Source organism: Pteropus medius, unplaced genomic scaffold (genome assembly GCF_902729225.1).
Source record: "Pteropus medius unplaced genomic scaffold, Ma_sr-lr_union100, whole genome shotgun sequence".
NCBI lineage: Eukaryota > Metazoa > Chordata > Mammalia > Chiroptera > Pteropodidae > Pteropus > Pteropus medius.
The window spans coordinates 1,464,008-1,488,003 of record NW_024354875.1 but is presented as its reverse complement, the minus strand read 5'-3'; the positions used below and the strand labels follow the sequence as shown (position 1 = coordinate 1,488,003).

General features: G+C 49.4%; 1 protein-coding gene across 5 annotated transcripts in view; it reads left to right on the top strand.

The window, feature by feature from the left end:
* Positions 1-21,664, top strand: part of LOC120596959 (lisH domain-containing protein ARMC9) — a 110,359-nt gene extending 88,695 nt beyond the window's left edge. For 2 of the 5 annotated variants that reach the window (XM_039855531.1, XM_039855529.1), the window contains 4 exons: positions 6,947-7,051; positions 13,045-13,160; positions 13,499-13,543; positions 17,796-21,664. In XM_039855531.1, the coding sequence (XP_039711465.1) occupies positions 6,947-7,051; positions 13,045-13,160; positions 13,499-13,543; positions 17,796-17,985 (456 nt within the window). In that variant the 3' untranslated portion in view covers positions 17,986-21,664. Of the gene's footprint in view, positions 1-6,946; positions 7,052-13,044; positions 13,269-13,498; positions 13,544-17,795 lie in introns of those variants that run through there. The other 3 variants (XM_039855530.1, XM_039855533.1, XM_039855535.1) reach the window with 3 other exon arrangements.
* Positions 21,665-23,996: the final 2,332 nt, after the last annotated feature.

Below are 23,996 nucleotides of genomic sequence, written 5' to 3'. Positions count from 1 at the left end.
CTTGTTTATATCTATGCCGTCTATGGCTTTTTAAAATCAGAGAACTTAAGAAATTCCCTTCGTCAGTCAGTCACGATTTTAAAGGAGTCAGCGAGGTGATCTCTCTTCTGCACCGAGAAACCTCGGCACTGACAAGAATCATGTCTGCGCAGAGAAGAGCCTCAGCACCCAGCTTTCTTAACCAAGAACTGCCATTTTAAAATGAATGCTTTTCAGGTCTGTTCCCTCAGTGGATGCCTTTTATATCAACGTCATCTTCCTGAGAGCCCCATTAGTCTTCACCCGTGTTCCACCAGCAGAGGAACTGGCAGAGTTGGCAGAGTCTCCAGGTGGGGACATGGTGGCCTGCGCCTGCAAGTTGACTTTGGTTGAAGGGTCGTGTCCGTTAGAGACCAAATGCAGAACTTGTCCTGTGTTTTGGAGGTTGGGGAAGGCCTATCGATTACTAATAAATTTAACTATAAAGTGCTTCTAATAAAAAACAACTTCGACTTGTTTTAACTAAAAAAAACCAAAATTGAATAAATATTTCAGTGTGTCTCTTAACTAACTCGTTTTGAACAAGTTACTAAACAAGCTTTTACTTGTGATTGCTGGTTCGCATAGGTATAGCTTGGTTTGCAGGTGAGTGTCTCGCATGTGTACCTGTCGTCCAGGATAAAGAAATACTTCTGCCAGCATTGGCTGAGGGTTGCCACAGACCATTTAGTTTTCACTGAAATGGAATGTGGACGTTTGCTTTGTTTCCTAACGTTTTATATTCCATCCTGGCAGGGAAGTGGTATATCACCAGTTCCTCTGTGAAATTATCATTTATTTGCCCGTTTCCAGCTGGTGCCTCTAAGGCTTCACCCCCCTGGAAAGGAACTGAAATACTACCCCGCTGCCCAGAGTGCCCTGCCACTCACTCTGACCACAGAGCCCGCTGCTTTTGTCCGCAAGGAGCAGCCCCTTTCCTGTGATAATATATACTGCACGCACTACTTGATCACTAAGGGGTTGGTATTTTAGTGCGCTGAACTCTAAGCCGGGGCCACGGTGTAAATCTTACCTAGCTGTCCCAGAGCTGACCTCAGGTGGGGCCTCACAGATGGCATCACCTCTAAGGGACCCCGAGTGAAATTTCAGGATGATGGGTACGCTCGCACTTGGCAGAGCTGCCCGCTCAGGTGAGGCCACAGAAGGAGAAGGCAGCTGCCCTGGCTGTGGAGGGTGGAGCAGAACACCGTGAACCTGGTGTCATAGGTTACAAGTTGTTGAGTGATCCAGGGGCCCGCGGACTGCAGCTTGCTGCTGTGGCCTTCCTCTTCACCTCAGTCTCAACCAGGCCCCGGGGACCCTCAGGCTTCAGAAGACCCAGTCAGTGCAGCCCGAACCTCTTCAGAAACAGGCTTCTCCGCGAGGCCCCAAGTGGCTGAGTCAAAAAGACCTGGGCAGAAAGGGGCTGCCCCAAGCCCCAGGGCCTGGCTGTCACGGTGGACTTGTCTCTTCTCTCAGGCTCTGTTTCCACCTCAGACAAAATCGGGGTAATGAGAGGGTCCACTGGGTCGTCGTGAGAGGTGAGGTATGAAGTGCCATGGACATGTAAGGTGGGCTCCTCGAGGTTCTGCGACAAGAGGGTGTCACGTGACTGCTCCCAGATGTACCCTGGTGGCAGTAATGGCTCCTCAGCAGCTTGTGCCACCAGTAGGACAGGCCGATTGTCAGAAGAGGCTCTGGGTTGGTCTGGAACCTGCCTCTTAGTCTGCTGGTCTGGCCTGCCTTTGGGGACCACCTAGAATAAGTCGAATCCCCTTTTCTTAAGTCAGCCCATCCTAGGGTGACACCGTCTCGTGATAGCAGGTGATGCTGACTGTCTGTATCCTAAAAAGGCCCCGAAGGGACGTGGCTGCACCCCCTGCGCCAGCCCTACCCAGAGGCAATCCTCCTGGAAGTTGGAACCTTCAGATTCAGCTAAATCAACTTCACAAAAGACTGGGGCATCCGGAATGACTAGAAATCGGTAGGAAAATAAAGACAGGGCGGATACTCACATTTGCAGAGTAGAGCTTCCTCTTCCTGTTGGCAGGTTTAGAGGAGCCAAATTATAGGTTACAAGTTGTTGAGTGATCAAGGAATCGGGAAGGATTGTTTAGACAATCTCAGGGACCATTGCCACCAAGGTGTGATGGCTGGAGACCGGGCCAGCACTTGGACTGCCCGCTTCCTGCAGGGCCCGCCCATCCCTCCCCCTTCCTCGCTTCCACAGCCAGCTCCCTCCTCATGACAAGCTCTCGCCTGTTCTGTGCTGACCTTTATCATTTAACCTGCAAAGGACAGTGTGATCTCGAAGTCCTTGCAGGGGGTGGGAAAGAGTGCCTCAGGTCCCCGTACCACGTGTGTTCGATTATACATAGACTCGTGACATCTCCTGCACGCTGTCATTTTGTTCTTAACTCCTCTCTTTTTATATTTGAAACTTTTTATTTCGAGGTCATTGTAGATTTACATGCAGTTGTTAGAAATGATACAGAAACATCCCCTGTACCCATTACTCAGTTCCATCCGATGGTATCGTCTTGCAAAACTGTAGTATAATACCGTAGCCAGGAGGTCAGCACGGATCCATTCAAGATCCAGAAGACTTCCATTACCCCGGGGATCCCTTTTATAGCCGTACCCACTTTCCTCCCAACCCCATTTCCTCCTTAACCCCTGGCAACTACTGATCTGTTCTCCGTGTCCACAGTTTGTCGTTTCAAGAACGCTACATAAATGGAATCGCGTAGTCCATAACCGCTGAGGACTGGCTTTTTTGACACAACATAATTCACTGGAGACTGTGTATATCGGTAGTTCGTGGTGTGGCTGGACCGGTTTGTTTAACCATTCTCCTGTGAAAGGACATCAGTTGCTACCAGTTTTTGGATATTGTGAATAAAGCTGCTGTAAACATTCGTGTACAGATGTTTGTGTGACGAGTCTCCATTCCCCTGAGATAAACACCCAATAGTGTAATTGCTGGGTTGTATAGTAGGTACATGTTTCGCTTTCTTAAGAAACTGTTTTCCTGAGTGGTGGTGCCAGTTTTGTGTTCCCACTAGCAACGTGTTAGTAATCCAGTTTCTCTGCATCCTCACCAGCATTTGGTGTTGTCACTATTTTTCGTTTGAGCCACTCTGGTACGTGTGGAGTCATACCTCGCTGTGGTTTTAGTCTGCATTTCCCTAAAGGCTAATGATGTTAAACATTTTCGTGTGCTTATTTGCCATCCATATATCGTCTTTCATGAAATGCCTCTTCGTATCTTAGCCCACTTGCTAATTATAGTGTTTGGGTTGTTTACCGTTGAGTTTGGAGAGTTCTTCGTATTTTTTATATAATTAGGTACTAGTCCTTTGTCAGATGTGTGGTTTCCAAATATTTCCTCCCCGTCTATAACTTTAATTTTCATCCTCTTAACAGGGCCTTTCGCAGAGCAAAAGTTTTTTTAAGTTTCACCAAATCCAATTTATCGAATTTTTCCTTTTACGGATTGCGCTTTTGGTGTCAAGAATCAAGAACCCTTTGCCTCCCCACGGATCCTGAAGATTTTCTCCTACGATTTCTAACAATGTGATAACTTTACATTTAAGTCCATGATTTATTTTGAGTATAAGACGTGAGAATTAGATAGAGGTTCGTTTCCCCCGCCCTCCAACGTATGTCCAGTTGCCCTCGCCCCGTTCGTTGGAAAGGTGGCCCTTTCTCCATTGAATTGCTTTGTCAAAAATCGATTTGTGTGGGTCTGTTCTGAGGTTCTCTATTATGTTCTACCGATTATATGTCTGTCTGCCTATATGAAGTCTTGAAATCAGGTGGAGTGATTTCTCCCATCTTATTCTTTTTTTTTTTCAGAATCGTCTTAGCTATTCTAGTTTCTTTGCCTTTTCCATATAAATTTTCGAACAATTTTGTATATATCTACTGAAAAATCTTGCTGGGATTTTGATAGACATTATATTAAACCGATATATCAATTTGGGGAGAATCGATATCTTAACTATGTTAAGTCTTCCGATTCATGAACAAGGTGTGTCTTTCCATACATTTATTTCCTCTTTGATTTCTTTTATTAGCGTTTTGTAATAATCAGCATACAAATTCTATACACGTTTTATTAGATTTATACCTAAGTATTTCTGTTTTTATTTTTGTGAGCAATTGTAAGTGATACCGTATTTTTAATTTCAGTGTCTTAATTTAAGTTCATTGCTAGCATATAGAAATTGATTTTTGTATGTTTACCTTGTGTCCTGTGACCTGGCCGACTCAGTTATCAGCTCTTTTTATTTCCCTTTTTTGTCTTATCGCTCTGGCTAGAACTTCTAGCACTATGTTGAAAAAAGAATGGTGAGAGTAGAAATCCTCGCCTTGTTTCTGGTCGCAGGGGAATCATCCAGTCTTTCACCATCAAGGATGTGAGCTATAGTTTTCTGTAGGTGTTATTAAGTGCCACTCTATTCCTAATTTTTTGAGAGCTTTTGTCATGAATGTTGAATTTTTCCATGTATTTTCTACATTTATCAATATGCTCATGTGATTCTTTTCTTCATAAACCTGTTAATCTTGTGGGTTATAAAGATTAAATTTTAAATATTTAATCAGATTTACATCACTAGAACAAACCACACATGGTCATGGTATATAATTCTTTCAACATACTGATCCATTGCTCTATTCTATTTGCTAATATTTTGTTAAGGATTTTTTTTCTCTTTTCTTTTAAATTTTTCTTTTGATTGTTAAGGATTTTTGCATCTTTCTTCATGAAAGACATTTTTCTTTTTATGGTACTATCCGTGCCTGGTTTGTGGTACCAGGGTAATACCAGCTTCATAAAATGAATTAAAAAATAATCTTTCCTCTTCTGTTTTGTTGAAGACATTGTATAGAATTGGTGTCACTTTTATAAAAGTTTAGTAGAATTCTCCAGTAAAACCATATGAGCCTGGAGATTTCTTTTTAGTGAATATCAAAATTAAGAATTTAATTTCCTTAATAGTTATAGGACTGCTCAAATTATCTATTTCATATTCAGAGGCATGTAATAATATGTGTTTTTATCTAATTGTCAAATTTATATGTGTAAAATTGTAGCAACTCCTTATTACCCTTTTGATGTCTACAGGATCTACAGTGATATTTCCTGTTTCATTCCCAATATTAGTCATTATGTCTTTGTTTTTTTTGTTGTTTCTTTTGTCAGTCTTGCTAGAGGCTTGACAATTTTCTGTCTCTATTGTGTTGTTTTCCTTTTCATTGATTTCTGCTCTTTATTACTTCCTTCCATTTGCATGTTTTGGGATTTTTTTTGTTCTTTTTCTGTGTTCTTAAAACTTTCTATTTTTAATTTGTCTAAATTTAATTTCTTTGTAATTGCTCATTGAAGCATTTTCATAATGGCTGCTTTAAAATCAGTCAGTCAGATAACATCTCTGTTATCTTGGCCTCTGTTATCTTGAGTCTTTTCATTAAATTTTAGAGCTCCCCGGCCCCCCGATATTTTGGGTATTGTTAGGAGACTTTCAATCTTAGTTAAACCTGGTTTTAGATGCTTGTTCTGCCACTGCTCTGGCGGGGGATCAGGGCCCCTCCTCATTGCAGCCAGGTGGGGCGGGATCCAGATTCCACCCTGTCCTCTGTTAACACCCAGCTGCAGTGGGAGGAGGGAGGAGACTCCTGTTTCTTCAGGGCAGGGGTGGGAGTTCAGGGTCCCTACTGGGCCCCCACTAATACCTCCCTGCCCAGAAGGGGTAGGAATGTCTCGTTGCTGCTACCCACCTGGCCTCCCCGACACCACGGGATCACGGTAAGCAGTAATAAAAGTCTTGAATCCCCAGAGGCCTCTTGTGACACTGTCCCGTCATGGAGAGGAGGACAGACATCTTGTTCCTGCCAAGTGGGGGTGGCAGTCCCTGCTCTCTGCGTGGTCTCCATTCTCACCTTGGGGTGGGGGGCCTCATCACTTCCCAGCAAGGATGAAATTCCTCCTCCCTAATCGTCCTCTGACACCGCCCCGGCTGAGTGCGTTGGGGTGCCTCGTTATAACCTGGCGAGGGTAGACATCTAGGCTCCCTGAGCCCCTCACTGGTGGCGTTGGGGGTGAAGCAACAATGATTTCTATGGTGTTTGGTTATTTTCTAAAATTTCTGTCATTCTAGATACCTCCTTCCCCAGCCCTTTGGCTCCCTGAGGGAACAGACTTCTGGGGAACTTTTTTGGTCTTTACCACTCATGTTTCTGGGTTGCTGGCCTCTTCAGCTGTAAGCCCAGAATCTGTAAGGCAACAAGAAAACCCAGGGAACTCACCACCTTTCATTGCTGTGTCCCAGTGTACACTGACGGTCGCCTCCTTCTCTGCACCTTTCGGGGTCTTTTATGTTTATTCTGTACATCAATCACGTCCAGTGTTTTGGGTTGTACTTAATGGGAAGCATAGGGAAAACATGTCCACCCAGATCCTCCAAAGCCAAACAACTCTTCTCTTTTTGCTGAGTCTTCTTACTTATTGACTGTAAACTACTTGAGAAAAGCAAGCCTATCCTAGAGTTTTGTGTCCCCTGTAAGGCCTGTGCATAAGAAGGCGCTATTCGGTTGGTCACGTGGTGCCTTGAACACAGCGAAGGAGAAATCCTGAGACTTGGGGTGGGCTGGACCGCTGCGTGCTGCTGAACCTCCTCCTGTCTGTGCCGTGGACGTGTCCGCCAGGCTCCCGGCTCCCCAGGAGGTGGGCTGCCGTGCTCCCTGCTGTCTTCGCGGAGAGGTCATAAGCAGGGGGCAGACTTTTGAAACGCGGACCCAGGAGTTGCCGAGGTTGGGCTAAGGCCTTCTCGTTTAGTGGCAGGTGCCCGCCAGGGGGACCCTCCCCTCCGGGAACTCGTGGCAGGGGGTCCAGAGCTTTCACCTCATGTCTCCTTTGAAACAGGAGGACCACGACACTATGGAAGCTGACCTGGACAAGGACGAACTGATTCAGCCCCAGCTCGGAGAACTCTCGGGAGAGAAGCTTCTGACCACGGAGTACCTGGGAGTGAGTACCGCGTGAAGCGGGTGGGGCCTGGAATGCAACGCGGAGCTGGACCGTTGATGGTTATTTGCAATAACACGTAGGGTTCGGTGTGTCTGTTATGATACTTTGTTTATGAGAAGTCCCGTATCAGCCAGTTTGCTTCCAGTAGACCTGAAATGTATGGTGGCCTTAGCCACCTGTTACAAATAGGCCTGCTGGTGAACAGAAGAGGGATTAGAATATACTAAAAGGCACACGCCAGGGACCTTCATAATACCTGGTCTGCCCAGCCTTCCCAGGCATCACCTCCCCAGGCATCACCTCCCCAGCTTCTGAATCTCCGTGTGCCTTATCCATTAGAAGGGAGACTGCGGTGGATTTGGGGGTCATCAGCGCGTGGGTGATGTCCGAAACCATCAGAGCAGATGACGTTGCCCACTGAAGCAGAGGGCGAAGGAGAGAGTGGGGGGCTGAGCACAGAGGGCGGAACTAGCATGTCGGGAGAGGGAGAAAGAAGAGGGGTCCCCAAGGACAGAAGATGAACAGCCGGAGAGGCTTGAGGAGAAGAGGGCTCAGCGCCACGGAAAGCAGAAGGGAGGATGTTCAAGCATCCGAGAGGCCTGCGGGGCCACACGTCTGTGATGGGGTCAAAATCAGAATTCTGCGAGCCACTGGTTACCGCCCACCTGCAGGAGACGGAAGGGTGAGCCAGGAGGGAGCTGCCAGTCGGCAGGAGAGGATGCCTTTGGCTCCAGTGGCGCATGCAGGGGCTGTAAGCTCACATCTTCGTGATTGCTTGTGCCAAATGGTGGAACCTGCCAGAAATAGAAGACATTTCACTGGAGAATATGTGCCCCAGATCATGACTCATGCCTCCCATTCTAATGCATTATACTAGGCAGATTGTAGATTCTTCAAGATCAGTCCAAAGATGTTGACTTTTTGAAACACTGTATCAGAAAATTTAAGTCAAGTTTTTTTTGAATGGATGTTATCTGCCTAAGACACAGCAGGATGCTGAAAAAGTTGAAGATGTGGCTGCTACCTTCAAGGAGTTCACACAAGAAGACAGCAGATAAAATGCTGTTGGCGAGGGATGTGAATAAGCACGGAGTGATCAGAGGGTCGGCAGGCGTTGTCCTGTGACATCGGAGCTGGCCCAGGGTTTCCCAGAGTCCCAGACCACCAAATGCGGGTTACAAAGAGTCTAGGCCCTGCCCCAGACCTCCTTCACATAATCCCAGGGGTCGGTTACTGTGTACACCCATGATCGAAAAACTGCTAGCTCGGGGTGAGAGCGGAGGTCCTCAGTGGGGCGGGGGAGGCCCCTCCAGGGTGCTCGGGGTGCTCAGGGATGGGAGGAGGCCAGCCCCAGGATTCCCGGACCCCGGAGCTTGCGCCCACTGGGCATTTGCAGCAAAGCCACACTGCAGAGCCAGGCCATGAAAATGCCGAGGACCGGAGGGACCTCAGGAAGCTTGGGACGAGAGAACAAGTCACTTCTCAGCGCGCATGAGCGTGTCAACACTTAGGTCAAATGCACTGCTTCCTCATAATTCCGGTGCCAAGCGGCATGCCATGCTTCTTCAGCCTCTGGTCATCAGCAGATCAAGACGGGCGATCTTGATATGTTCTCCTTGCTTGGTCGTTTCTGAATGTTTAAATATCATCCATACTGTGCTGAATAATCGTTTAATTCTTCCTAAAAAGAACGCCCTGACTGAAGTTTCTTCATCGCGTTAGTCAAAAGGGTGTAGATATTTAATCCTAGTTTTTTGTTTTAATCTCGGTTTTTTGTTTTAAAGCTTACATTTATTTTCGGGTACCTTTAACAGTGGCAAAAGGCATGACTTGAGTTCCGCACTTGTCACGGACAAGCCCTGTGCTGGCTTCTTCACATGTCTGAGTCCATTTAACCGAATCCTTCCCACAAACTGTGGGTAAATGCTGTGACTATTGCATTTCGTAGAAGAGGAAGCAAACGGCAGGGGATCCTGCCTTATCAGTAAGGAAGGGAAATCTGGGTTTTGTGGGACCTCCAGTTTATGGGGTTTGGGAGGCATTCTTTAAAATAAAGGAATGCAAAGTTAGGTATAAAAGTGAATGAGACCGAGAAAACAAAACACAGTCAAATTCAAATTTTAATAACTGGCAGATACCACAAACAGAAAATAATGGTTTTGTAAACTAGCCGCTCAGTACACTTTGTAGATTTTTTTCACATATTTTTTTGTCCTTCGATGGCCTTTACATATATGATGAGTTTGTAGTTTTTCTATGCAGACAGAAAAGAAAAGAAGTCAGTCCTTCCTGTAACGTATTTGATCAGATTTTCTTCTTATTGACAGATTAGAAATTTCCTTTCAGCCTCCCATTTAGTTTTTGGTAACGTAGAAAGAAGCCGCAGAAGGGAAGTAGGAAGAAACAGCAGCATTAGGTGATTACACTTCAAATAGCCTCCTCTCTACATAACCACGTGAACACATCGCCAGGGCCCCTTCTGGGCCTCGAAGCTTTAGTTTCATGAGCCCCGAGGTGGTTCTGCCTTCGTGCGTCCACCCTTCATTCACATGAGCCTCATGATCATGAGATGAAGGCTGCAGCTCCCGGCACAAATTCATGATGAAGTCGGGAGGAGAGCAAAGATGCAGGCCAGCCAGCGCCGTGTCCTCCACAGTGCTTTTCCCAGAGCTCCATCTCAGGACCCTCGCTGACTTTTTACTGGTCAGAACATGGCTCCTAGCTGCAAGGGTGTCTGGGAAAGTGAGTATTTTAAAGTAGACACATTTCGTGCCAACAAAATGAGAGTATTATTGGTCAAGAAAGAGAGTGAATATATTGGGTAGACAGCCAGCAGTGTAAAAAAAGTCCCGCCTAAAGTTCAAAAAGCACACAATACATGTCGTCATATAGTTGTCAATAATAATAATAATACGAATAACCTGAAAGCTGAATAACCAGACACTGCTGTAATATTCATACTGTTACAACGTCATAATTTCTTTCAGTGATTTACTAATACTAAGAAACTAGGAAATGGGAAACATTTTTTACCTAAATTGACATGTGTTGACCATCTTTTACTACCAAATAGATTACATTCAGCTAAATCACGTGCTGCATTTTTTAAATTGCAGTTAAATATGCTGCATTTTTTTAGTAGCAGAACCTTCTTTCAAACAAAATCTCCATCTGTAACAGAGATAAGAGCCGAGTCTCTGGATGAGTAAGGTGGATGCCAGGGACCCTTTCTCTTCTTTCTCCTGAAGCATTTCTACGGAACTCAGTTTAGACAGCAAGTCGTCGGACCAGATACTGTTTAAGAACTTTCCAGCCTAGAAAAGCTCTTTTGCAACTGAGGCCCCAGAGACCCCATGGGCCACACCGTGGCTCACCCTGTGAGGGCAGCAGGTTGTAAGGTGGACAGGAAACGCCCTCTGGAAAGTGGCTGCTCTGAGACGCTGGGCCTGCCACGGGCCACCTGCCACGGGCCACCTGCCACGGGCCACGCGCAGAGCCCTGCGCATTTACCCCTCTTCACCAAGGACCTTTCCCCAGGCATCTGATAACAGACCACATGATTCTGGATCATGGGCCAGACTCAGTTTCTTCACCCATTGAAGGGGACACATACCTCCCACATTAAGTTATTTCCTAAGCCTGTGCAGTTTTAAGGAAATGGTGTGGCTGACTGGGGTTTCCTGAAGGCTGGAACACTCAAATACAAGTGATAACGTTTTTCTCCAAGAAGGGGGCAGGGGGGGCGGGGACGTTGCACTCGGAAGGACAGTGGACAAGTGGGGACGAGGAGGCAGAGCGCTAGCAACAGACTTGAAAGAACCCACATATGCACTTTCTCCCTTTTTTTAGTAGCTTAAGACTCAGCCTCCTCGGCCCTCTGTGAAAAGACCCAAGTGTTCTGGCGGGTGCAAGGAGGGGGAGCAGAAGGCACCAGCGGCCCTCAAGTGGCACTGAAAATTGGACTTAAGGGCCTGCTCTGGAGATGAGGGTGGACGTGTAGATTTGGCCCTACGTGCTAGAGGGGACCATGAGCCAGAAGGGAAGGCAAAGGAGAAGCAGACAGCACTATGCAACGATTGCAGTTTGGACAGCGTCTTTTGCAAATACCACGAACTATGTATGTGAATGGAGATGGCCCTGTGTTCTCGCGTGGAAAGCTCATGCCCCATTTCCTCCAAGAGGGTAGAGCCCTCCCTCCCACCTTCTGTCACCTCCTGTCTTCTTCCCTTCACACTCCCACCCCGCTAAGCCGTGCAGGTTGGGCCCAGCCCGCCCACTCCCGTCAGCACAGGCCAGGCCTCTGATCTTTCCCGCAGGAAACTGGGCCTTTCTTCCTTCTCCAGCCCTCAGAAGCACCCAGAGCCAGTCATTCTTGGTTCTATTACCCTCTGTAGCTACCGTAACCATTTTAGTGTCTCACTAGATCTTCCCACTCTTTTTGTGTCCTTTTAGCATAATCGAAAGCATCATTTATGTTTAGGATTATCACCTGATTTATATTTAATGTTTTAAGTAAACATTTTTTTTTTGAAACTAGTCTTTATCATCGTAAATGGCTCTATAATATTTCAGATGAATATGCTATGTGTTACTTCATTATCCCCCTATTACTAGACAGTTAGGTTGTTCTACTTTGACTCTATAATTTTGTAACAAGCAACTTTATTTAACATTTTTCATATTTTGGATTCTTTCACTAGGATTGACACCCAAGGATATGAACATTTTTGCCACTTGATATAAAATGCCAATTACTTTCCAAAAGAGCTACCTGAAATTTGCATGCCACTCATGTTTTGAACCACAGCCAGCAGTGGATGAGATAATTTCTTTAACTGTCACTTATTTAATAATTGAAGAATGATTCCTTTTTGGTAAAATTGTAGTTTCTAATTACCTGTGTTGAGCGAACTCAAAAAGAGTCAGCAGTCTTTGGCTAGAAATAAATGAGAACGATTTTCTCAAGGGTCTTAGGGTTTGCAAACCAGAAACACAACTAGGCAATACGCAGAGTGTTCCAAAGAAGAAAGTAACACTGAGGGTTTTCGCCAGAAAAAGTACATTCTTGAGAAGACTCAGTCCTGCATTGTTAGCCTCGGGATTGGTCCGAGATGTAATCCTCTGAATGACCGGTGGTCTGGATACTGAATGTCGGGTGGTCTGGCTACATGAACATTCTCCCTCAGTCCTTCAGAGGGTAATTGGGGTTATCTGGAGGTCTGATTTGGATCCAGGCATTGCCGCAGGACTGGGAAGTTGAAACGTTTAAGTTCCCAGGCTAGTTAAAACAAGAATAGAATCTTTTCCTCAGGCCTCAGCCTTCTTAATTTTAGTGATTTAGCAGCTTGGCTATAAATAAATAAAATGGAGCACTAGCAACAGACTTGAAAGGCTGTTGCTAGTGCTCCATTTTATTTATTCACTCTATCCCTCACTTATAAGGTTGATAATTTTTTCTATTTCCTGGTAATACTTTTTATTTTGTGACTTGACTGTTTGAATTCTTGGCTCAATTATCTATTTAGTGTTTTACTTATTGAGTTATAAGAACACCTTATGTAATAAAAATGTTAACCTCCGATCTGTTAAATTTGCTGCGAATATTTCTTCTCTGTTGTTTACCTGTTGATTTGGCTTATCTTTAATTCACTATGTACATGGAAATGTTAATCATTCACGAAACCAAATCTGTTTGTCTTTTCCCCATCTCACTTTCAAAAGCTGGTCCTCTCTGGAGATGTGATGTTACTGTATTGAACTATTCTCGTCTCTTTTTCCCACGGTTTGATTTCTTTTTTGAATTTATAATGCTAAGTGTATAATATGAGAACCTAAAGGGATTTCCCTCAAAAATTCTGTGTAACTGAATCATCCACATCCTGATCCTTCCACATTTATTAGCAAAGGCTCTTACTCCATAGATTCATTTTTTAAATGCGGTCAGCTCTCTGGGAGATGACTTCTGCATCTCGTTTCCTCTTTCCTGCCACCAGATCATGACCAACACGGGCAAGACGAGGCGGAAGGGGCCGGGCAGCGTGCAGTGGAGTGGCGCCGAGCCCCTGCGCCGGCCTGTCACCCCTGGCGGCCACAGGAATGGGTACCCAGTGTAAGTTCGGGCTAAAGGAGCCTGGGATTTATTTTCTTAAGCTTAATTAACTGCAGTTAAGGTGTATGTATTTAAATTTTCAAAATAAAGTGTTCATATTGAAAGGCATTTATCGTTTTATTGTTTTATCTTTAGGGGATTTTTGAAGGTAGGTTGGGTCTCCCACTTGCTCCCCAGGTTTCTTCTTCCAAAAACGTGAAGTAAGTGGTTGCATTTCAGGCTCTCCAGGGCCGTTTCTCCAGGAGAAGCCAAGTGCCGGCCAACGTAATTTCAAAAGAAAGGACCAGAAGGGATGGTGGGTCTACCCAGAAAGGACTCTCATTTTCTCTTTTCTGCAGCGTCTCCCGGAGCAGCAGGCTCTTTGTTGGGATGGAGTCTCACAGGTGAAGACATCAAATCAACTTAGTTTAGATGAATTTTTAAAACAACTGTAAGCATTTTTAGTTGCCAAGCCTTATTCATTCTTCGTAGCCTTTTGCCCCGTTTACATAAATATAACTTTAGTCGGCTCCTCTGGCCTCCCTGGGGACCTGGAGGCTGGGCAGGCAGCGTGGGCAGGACAGCAGCCTCTTCATGGTCTGAGCGGCCTCTTCCCCTGTCTAGAGAGGACGCTGGAGAGAAGCAGATGAGAACGGGGGTGAGAGAGGACGGGCGACAAACCTACGCTGCTTCATTGAACACACGTGGGCCATAAACTAGTTCAAATTATTATGCTGTATTTTACTTAGTTATCCCCCGTAGCTGGGCAGTTTGGTTGTTTCCAGTTTTACTCTACGGTGATGTGCAATGAACGGCCAGGTGCAGGGGATACAGCAGCAAACAAATCACAGAAGCGCCTGCCCGGGGAGCTCCCTGCGCAGATGCCGGGGACGTGGCAGCCCCCAGCACCCAGATCTTGCTGAGTTCTGTCACCCACCTTTTCAAGGTCCATGCCCTGGGTCAGAGCTCCGAGATGTTTGATTTGATTTCAAAACTAGTCATCATATACTTCATATTTCAAGGTTTTTATTTTTAATTCCTAATGTACAAACTAATGTCATGCCTTTTTCTCTTAAACCTACAACCGGCATTTTTCAACCTACAGAAAAGTCAAAAGAATATTACAATGAAGAGCTTCCAACTGTTAACATTTTGCCGCCTTTGCACGCTTGCACACTCATGCTCACGCTTGCACACTCGCTCACTCGCACACACGCTTGCTCGCTCGCTCACTCGCACACACGCTTGCACGCTCGCTCACTCGCACACACGCTTGCACTCTCGCTCACGCTCTCGCTTCCTATGTGCCTCGTATGTAATTTACCCACATGTTGATAATTCTTTTGCTGAACTGTTTGAAAACAGATTGCAGATTTTCAGCATACATCTAAGAATAAGAACATCCTGTATTTAACCACATTAGCACACCTAAGAAAGTTAACAATTTAATAATATGTAGTATATTAATATTCACAAATTGTCCCCAAAATGTCACTTATATCCAAGGGATTTTGTGAAGGTTTTTTTGATCCAGACTATAGCCAACTGTCAACTACTAGTAAATCCAGTTTATAAACAATATATTTTTTAATGGAAGTAGTAACAGGAACCGATAAAATTCATCTTGTTTGGCACGAAAAAGAAGATACCAAGTCATCATTTAAAAAAATATTTAAAAATTTTAAAACACTGGCTGCACAGAGGGGCAACGACATAAGGATATCTTAATCAGAGAGCAGGATAAAGGGAATCTAATAAATATAAGATCTAACCAGTGGCCACGGTTAGTTCTTTAGTCAGATGTTCTACTTTGTAGAAGAAGACGTTTTTTCATGACTGGGGAACACGTGTGGCTGACCCCTAATTTGTGGAAATGGTCCCTCATCTACCTGTAACAAGGGACCTTCCCACTCTGACGAGGCATTTACCTCGTACCATCTCCCTCCAGTCCAAAAGCGTGTATGTCGCTGTGTGCCACGTGGTGTGCTGATCACGAGGGGTGCAGAAATTGTCGAGATGGGACTCCTGCCCTCAAGCACACAGGGCGAGCGCCCAGTGGGGGAGGGCGACAGTGGGTGCGATGCAGTAAGTGGCTGATGGTGGAGTCCAGGGTGGCAGAAAGTGAACTTCCAGGGTTGTTAGGTCAGCCTCTTTAAGGAGTCCACATGACTCGGTGCACCACCACCCTCCTCCTGGAACCCAGTGTTGCCAGGACTGTCAATAAATCGAGAACCTCAGTGATCTTGGGGACACCCTGACAATATGCACTACGCACATTCAAGACACTAGTGCTTTTGGAGTCAGAAATCTCACTTCTAGGATTTTCTACTGAGAAGAAATCAGAATTTCACAGATATATAGGCAAAGGTATTTATTACCACGTTATTTGTAAAATGAGAAATTCCCAAAGTAGGAGGCTGATTACCTAAATATATATCCACATAAAACAGTATTGAAAATGAAGTTTTAGGAAAATATCGAGTGTATAGAAAGAGCCTCACGATGTGTCGCTAAGTGAAAAGCAAATTATAAATTAGTGTGGACCTAGCCTGCTGGCCACTTACAAGGATCCCAAGTTGTGCGTGTGTGTGTGTGTGTGTGTATTTAGTATATTCATTTTTTAAAAAGATACCAAATGTTAATACTGGTGTGTCTAGGTACTGGAGGGCAGGACAGTCTATGTTCTATGTACTTTTCTAACTTTTCATGATAAACACTGGTTTTATAGTCAAGAAAGAAAAGTTGAAAAGTAAAACTGTGGCCCCCATGCAGCAGGACCCCCCTCACCCCCACACCGGATGTGTGCCTCCCCTCCCGTTGCCGACCTGTCCTCCCGTCCGAGCCTCTCCTCCTCACCCCTCCGTGGACTCCGGACCCCCGCTCCTCCCTCCTCCCTCCTCCCTCCCTGTCGCTTCACGCCTCTTCTTTCCGGGGGGCCTGGGCTCCCGTGACTCCCCACCTCCCTCGCCTTCGGCCCGCTCCGGCTGCTTCCCTGGCTACTTCTAGCATCTCAGCATCTCTCTCGGCTGCCACTTCGCTCACCCTGCTGGTGGCTGTCCCACCTCCACGTCCGCTGCCACAGTGGGCCGGTCTCTCGACTCACCCCTCTCCCTCCTGGTGCCGTGTTCTGCGGGCCCTGTTTAAGGTCCCGTCCTAGCCTGCTTGTTCTCTGGGCTCCATTACACACTGCTGACACCCACGTCTCTAGCTACAGCCCAGACTTGCCCCGCAAGCACTGGATGTGTCTCCACAGCACCCCTAGTCCAGAGCTTCCTAGATGACCGCCACTGTCCTCTGAGCCCCTGCTTCAGGGAATGGCGTTTACCCCAAACTCGCGAGCCAGAATCCCACCCCGTGGACCGCCGAGCCCGGTCCTCCCCACCTGCTCTCCTACCTTGCCCTTCTGTCCGCCTCTCCGAGCCCGGCCCGGGAGAGCCTCCTACGTCTCCCTGCCACGGTCCACCCTCCACGGCTGTAGCCAGAGTGATCCTTCCCCCACGTCATGGTATGTCATTTCTGTGACTCTTATTATCCTTAGGGATGAAATCCAATCAAACCCTGCCCTTGGGGTCCTTCCAGTTGACCCCTTCCTGCAACCTCAGTTCTGGAAGCTTCTCAGGACACCCTGTACCCTCCGGCCTGCATTTTTCTGTGGCGCCTTAAATCTTGCTGTAACAATGCAGCATAAGTAATATTTTGTTTTGCTTCTTCACCTTGCTCATGGTGTTACCTCTGCGGGGACATTTTACCTCTTTGGGCCCCAGGCGAGCCCCAGGTCAGAGTTCAGGACTGGCTGAGAGACACACCACAGACAGACACCCACACAAAGACACACGCACACGCAGCGTTTCCTTCCCCTTCAGGCGGTTAGGTGTCAGCTTGTCTTTGCTACTGGAACTGACATTCAAGAACGACCATTTCGTAGGTCCCAATCCCAGGAAGGGTGCCATATGCTTGCCATGGTGCGTCCCCCACCAAGTCCTTGCTAGAGCAAGCAACTGGTGTCCACATGACGGGAGAGCCTCCTGGATCTTTTGTAAAGGCTGACCAGGGAAGCAGCCTGCCTGCCTCTCTGGGATGTGCTCGCCCAGCCCGCGTCCCTCACGCCCGACCCGGGGTCTGGCACGACGAGACACCCAGTACATGTCTGCTGGATGCATGAACCTCTCTCTCCACCCGCCGTCTCCGCGTCTCCACCGAGCCGGGTGCCCACGTGAGGCAATGCGTCCACCATTTAGGCAGGATCGTAGAAAACGAGCTCCTCCCCAGTCCTGTTCCTGCTTCACACCCCAGGTCTTCTCTGACTGGATTCATCCCTTCGCTAATCTGCTCCATCCTTGGGGTTAAAATCAGAAGATGGGTGCCTTAACTCGTTTGCTTGCAATGTCATGCTCCCATGTCACTCAGAGCCATGAGATGGAATTGTGTCTTAGATGCTAAGCCACGTGTCACTGTAAATTTATAAGAGCTAACAGAGAGAAGTAAGGGTACTTCTAGTTTCTGCAAATACCCTTAAAAGGTTTCAGATCTGCCGATCTTGGTTTAACAAAAGAATTTCAGGTACTTTCACTTTCTGTATTTGGTTTGCCGCAAGGTAGTCAGCGGTCAAACTTCTCTGGCCATCTGTACTGACTGCTGCTTTTCATTTCCTTCCAGCCTGGAAGACCATCCCGTTTCTCCCCAGACAGCCCGACGTGCAGGAAACAGCTGCGGCCCGTCCCTGCCCCACGCCCACCTTTCAGGCTGCAAGCGGGGCGAGCCTGGCGCTTCTGAGCCTTGCGCCCCGTGTTCCTGTAGGAGCAGCAGCAGCAGCGTGCGGGGCAGCTCCTGGTCTGCTGATGCCTAGAATCCAATGAGGCAGCCACAGCTACGAACCCAGAAAGGTCTGGCTCCCACCTGCTCGGGGGGGAAACCCCTGAGCTCGGCCACTGCCCCGCGACCCTGATGCGGCCAGACCTGACCCCTGCTCGCAGAGCTCCGAGTCCACTGCTCACGTCTGCAAGCTCTTTGGGCAAGATTTCTGACTGGGAAAAGCCGTGTTTCCTGTGAGATTTCAGAGTAGGAATCTCAAAACGGTTTAGATCTGTGACCACGGTTCGGTACCCCGCCCTCGGTGCTGAGGGGGGCCGGCCGCTTGTCAGGTGTGCAACGAGGAGCAGAAACTACTGTGGGGGTCTTTTCCAAACGCATTTTGAAGCATCTCATTGACTTCATGAGAGACCGATGGGGGATGAAAGTATTTTTCAGATGCCAGAAAAAATATGTATGCCTCGCATCAGAAATGTACAAAGTGGTTTTCTTTTTTTTTTTTAATTTTCAAGAGGAAATTAAAAGGATATGAGCAGGCCAGATAAGACTCTAATCTCCATTCAAATAGGAAAAATAACAGAGGAGCAGGTCAGATGGCAGTATGAAAAACATCTGAGAACTTCACCGTCCGCTCACAATTGGATCCAAAAGCACCTAAACCCGGTTCGGAGCATCAGGCCTGTCGGTCACAGAGCGGGAGGAAAGCCAGGCTGCTCGGGACTCGGGGGGAGGGTGACTCGATGGGGAGCAGTTTTAGGGGTTCTGCCGACTTCGATCATCTGTTATTCGCACGTGTCTTGTTGGACATTAACACTCCTTCACCGAAAGGTGATTGGTTCAACGTATGGAAAGCTGTCTGCTGCCAGGCGGAGGGTTTAGGTGGTCTCTCGGTTCTTGCCAGTTTGACCTAATGCCATTGAGTTAAAACATGGTTTCAAGTTCTGTAGGCCTGGACCTCCCAAGAGTTGCATTTAGGGCAACTTCCGTGACATCCTAGGTTAACCAAAATGACCACCAGGGCGGCCCTCTGTCTTGCACCGATTTTAAGGATGAGCCTGTCTTTTGGGAAGATTTATCATGCTCTTATCTGCCAGGTGGAGGCTTTCGAAGGGTCATGGATAGAGAGGGCTGAGCAGCCGCCGATGTTCTTGCTGGCGATGTCGACGTTATTTTCAAGAACGAGCGATTTTAGCCCCGACGAGGTCAAGGCCCTGCCGGACTCTGGGTCCTCAAACGTAGATAGTGGGCACCCAGCAGGGACGCAGCCTGACGGCCACCAGCAGTTCCCAGTGCCTGTCATGGGGGTGGTGGCAGCTGCTCAGCGGCCCCTGCAGGGGGGCGACCTGGGCCAGAGCAGCTGCTCTTCCCACATCGTATTGTTGGTGCACCCCCTTGGCCTGCTCTGAACGCTGAGACCATATCCTGTGTCCTGTCCGCCTGCCTGCTCCTGTCTGCTCAGGCCTGGCTGGGACCCAAGACACCTCCGCTGCCCATCGACCCCCTCCCTCCCCAGCCCTCTGCAGAACACTAACCGCCAGCCCGCCCTCACTCCACCTGCTAGAGACCAGGCAGATACCCTCTCTCCCCGCGCCCTGCCAGGCCGGCCGTCAGCCTCAGGTCAGCCCCTTAGTTCTCCCTTAAAATCCTTTTACTTAACAGAAGGTCTCCCCGTGGAGAAGCCAAGGCCCCGGGTTAACGGCTTGTCTAGGTCACTTCATGAGCATCGATCCCACTTCTGGTGTAGATTCTGTTCTTCCTTCTACCCTCTTTCAGCCACCCCAGGACCGATGGCCCTGGGCCAGCGTCGGCTCCCCTGGCTGCTGGCTCCGCCGCCGTGGCTCCCTCTTCTTACGCAGCCTCTGCGTGAGGATGGGCAGCAAACGGGCCTCAGCCCGGGTGCTTGGAATGCTGTGTGGAGACTGGTTCTGAGGCCGCGTCTGGGCTCAGCCGACATTAGTGCCGTGGCTCGTGAGCAAGGAGAGGCGGAGGGCAGCGGCGGGCCGGGCGGCCATCCCGATCCTCACTGTCTTCTCCCGGGCAGGAGCCTGGTCTGACTTTTCTTGACCCTTCTGCCCGTGCGGTGCTGCTTCCTCAGGCCTTTCCTCCACTCCCATGCTCCTGCTCACCTTGCCCCCCATTTCATCCTGACCCCACCCTGTGCTCCCCACGGGTCCCCTCACACCCCCAGGGCTTGCTGCCGAGTCTGGCTTCCTGGCCTTCACTCGGGCTGGGGGTCGGCGCCCCACCTCGAGACCCTGTGGGAAGCCAGCACCGTGACCCGCACAGCACGTTTATTCAGGAGGCCACCTCCACACCTGTGCATTCAGTCAAGACTAAGGGTAAAACTCAGGATGGGAAACCTGTGGGATCTTCAAACTGTCTGGTCAGTTGAAAGCAGAACCAGAAAAGTACATTCTTTTTAAGCACAGGACTCAGCCCCGCGGTGCCAAAAGGAAATCGTTCCCGGGGGGGAAAGCCAAGAATGTGACTTAGAATTTTGCAAGACGTTGGCCTGAGGAAAGTTATTCTCATTTCCCCATCGATCAAGACTCTCTTGGATATCAAAATCACATGCCTCGTCCGTGGACCTTGGAGTTAAAATGCCCAGCTGTGTCTGAAATGAATTAACAGATTGGAAAAACAGGAGTTTGTCCCAGGAGGCCTCAGGTGCACACACGGCTGCCCTCCTCCCAGCTCCTTTCAATGGATCTGGTTTTCTGTGGCGAGATGTCTGAAAGTCTGCAGAGTGGCACAGAGTGGAGGAAGGGTGACTACTCTTTGATGACTAAACCAAGACCTCAGGGCGTCTCAGGAGAGCTCAGCTTAGCGCTTCCTCTCTCATGGGGGCCTGGGATGTGGGGGAGAGGCCTTCCCACCTATCCCCCAACCCCCACCACCTAGGAAAGCCCTGATCCTGGACGACTGCCTATTCCTGTAACACCACGAACTGTAATGGGATTTATGTAACGTAATTCCACTCAGTTATCATTTGGCACACCTAGGCTTTATCTCCTGGCCCTTATTCTATAAGCCCGTTGAGCAGAGAGCACAGACAAGCTGGCTGTTGAAGAACAGATCAAAGAAGGTTGAAAGTCTAGTTCCAGACTCAGTTCTCAGTGTGGACTCTAAGTACAGCCACCCAGTGGGTTTCATACCAGAAACAGATTCCTCGTGTAGGTCGAAAGAGAATTGTCTGGAAGCCAGAGCTGGGTACCTCGGTACAGGTTTGAGGAAACCTGCAGGTAAGAGTCTTTCAGATGAAGCAGAGGCCGTGTTGCGAAGGTACTAGAGAGATTTTGTATGTGAAAGAACTGAGAAGAGCTTGGATTAAGGAAGCAGCAAAGAATCCAGACTGTGTCACCGTGACAGAGACACCTTTGGCTGCAGAAAGACAAGTGGGGGCAGGGAAGAAGGGATTCGCATCCCCTGAAATACAAAGTAGGCCCGTCCCCAGGCCCCGGGCAGAGCTCCTGGGCAGTGTCATCTGGAACTTCTCGGGTCACTTCCCTGCAAAGATCTCCAGGATGACCCGGTGGCCTGGTCCCTGACCGTGGCATCAGCTCAAGCGCCGCTAGTTAGGAACTGGGCACTTCCTGCCCCTGTGGGTGGACTGAGGGATTCAGGCCTGACGGCGCCTGGGGCAGCTCGGCATGAAGAGAACCCCACCTCTGGGGTTGCCGGATGTGGCAAATAAAAATCCAAGACACCCCGTTGAATATGAATTTCAAAAACACAACTTTTCAGTGCCATCGTGCTCGTGCGTGGGGGCCGAGCAGTGGCCCAGGGAAACGACTTACACACGCGCGCGCACGTGCACACACACTCCTCGAGAGGCAGAGGCGGGCCAGGAGAGGCGACAAGGCTGCGTGTACCTCCCTGTGCGGCGTGAGCTCCAGCCAGAGCATGCCCACTGTGCCCGCAGGTTATAAGTGCCCTACACCAAGTGACTCCCCTACACGTTCTCAGGCCACACAGGGAAATGGGTCCCCGTCCGTCTGTAAGCCCCTGGGACCTGTCGGGCTGGCTTGCAGTGCACATTCTTCTTGGCTCTGCAGCCCAGCGCAGTAAAGGGCATCTTCGCAGAGGTTGCAGTCCTGAAGTCGACCGAGTTCTCTCTCCCTCTCCCCAGCCTCCGTGGACACCGAGGCAGCAGAGCGGTTGCCAGCCTGACATCAGGGAGAGCCTCGCCTGCTCCCCGCAGGGCCCTCAGCCAGCCGAGGGAGGTGCCCTGGGCCCCGGGCAGTGGAGAGACCACCGGGCAGGGATGGGAGCGTCCTGAGAAGGCTCCTCTGAGGCCCAGCCCCTGACAAGGAAGCACAGTAGTATTTTGCCGGGACCAGAGGTGAGGTGTCAACATACCCAGGGGAATGCGGCCACCACATCTGATAACCTCAGAGCCCAAGGGAGGAGACCTGCCCCCTGAGGGTTATCAGTTGTCAGACTAAGAGAGGAAACTCATGCACATGTTCAAGGAACTAGTTTCGAGGACTGTTGGGCGAACGTGTTTGAGGGGATGTGTGACTCGGGATGACTTGAGGACAGCGTCCTATCGTAGCCATTCGCTTTGGAGCAGATAGGGTGGAGGAGAGAAAGATGGAGGACGAAGTTAGTAGAATGGTTTGGCTCAGAGGTCAGCTCCCTAAAAACAGAAAAGGTTTCTTCTTCCTCGGCACCAAATGCCACAGACTGGCCTTGATGGATCACTCAGGTCTTTAGAATCTAGAAGGGGCCTTTCCCATGACCTTTCAGATCCGAGGAAACCCGCTCAGGGAGAGAGGCCTGGCCGGTTTCGGACCTGGCCGGCTTCAGACTCGCCTCCTGAGCGCTGGGCACCCCAGCTGCCCCACCAACTCCTCCTGGCCACACAGTGCCCAGAAGGCAGAGCGTTCAGGACAGAGAAGCCGCTCTCCCGCAGTAAAACACGGGGCTAGCACCGCGCGCAATGTGACTGACACCCTCGGAGTCCCCGAATCAGAGGAACTGTGCCGTGGGGACTGGTGTGGCCTTCCGCGTCCCGCCTTTTTACAGACTAGGGCAGTCTTTCCTGCATGAGCCCCAAGCAAGCCACTGGCTGAGCGGGCCCGGCCTCAGCTGCGGGGCCTTGGGGAGCTGGGTACGGAGGTGGGAGGGTGACATTCCAGGGCCCGGGCCTGAAGCCACACCCCTACACCCCTACTCCCTGCGGATGTTTTTCCTCACCGTGTAGAGAGGTCAGAGAAACCAGCCCACTGGCCCTTCCCTTACTTGAGCCTTGCTGATGGAAACCACGCAGAAATAGGCATTCCTGCTGAGTTCTAGAGGCCGCAGGAACACCTGGACCCGCCACTGCCACCGAGGATAGGCAGAGGCCACAGTGGGGAAAGGGGCGGGGGAGGGGTGAAGTGCCAAGCCCATCCCCCAGCTGCATCTCAGCGGTCCTGCCACCCTGTTAGCAGAGATGGGGGCAGGGTGGGGGTGCCGGGGGCAGCAGAGCGGTGTGAGGCTGAGCCCGAAGGACTTGGAGTCCTGCTGGGGTGGGCGGCCAGTCCTGGGTGTCTCTACTGAACAGAGGGTACAGAAGATGGTAAGGTGAGCCAGGGGCTGGGGGCCAGGTGGGTTGGGGGCCTGGAGGGGCCGGGCTTCTGGTCTTCTCCAGCCCAACCTCTGACCCACCTAGCCTACCTGGGCCTCCTCCCCTCTCAGAGTGGCCGAAGGTGAGCTCTGGGGCCGGAAGTGCCCACGGGCTGGTGGGCTGAGTCAGGGCTTCTCCTGAGGTGGCGGGGCCGGGATGCTCAAAATGAGAGACCTCGGAGGGCGGGTCAGAGCCGAGGCTGACCCCCGCCGCCCCCGCTCCTGGCTCCCGGGGCTGGACCGATCCAATCCTGGGGCTTAGCCGGGCCAACCTGCCCTTCTAGGCCTGGGGCCACTTCTCCTTCCTGTAAATGCTCATCATTAGGGACAATCCTCTCCCCTCAGAAATAACTGTTTCCATAGCAGACAGGGGCCCCCGAAGGCTCTTTCCTTAGAAATATGCTCCCTTGTTACCACAAGTGGGGTTACCGGGTTGGC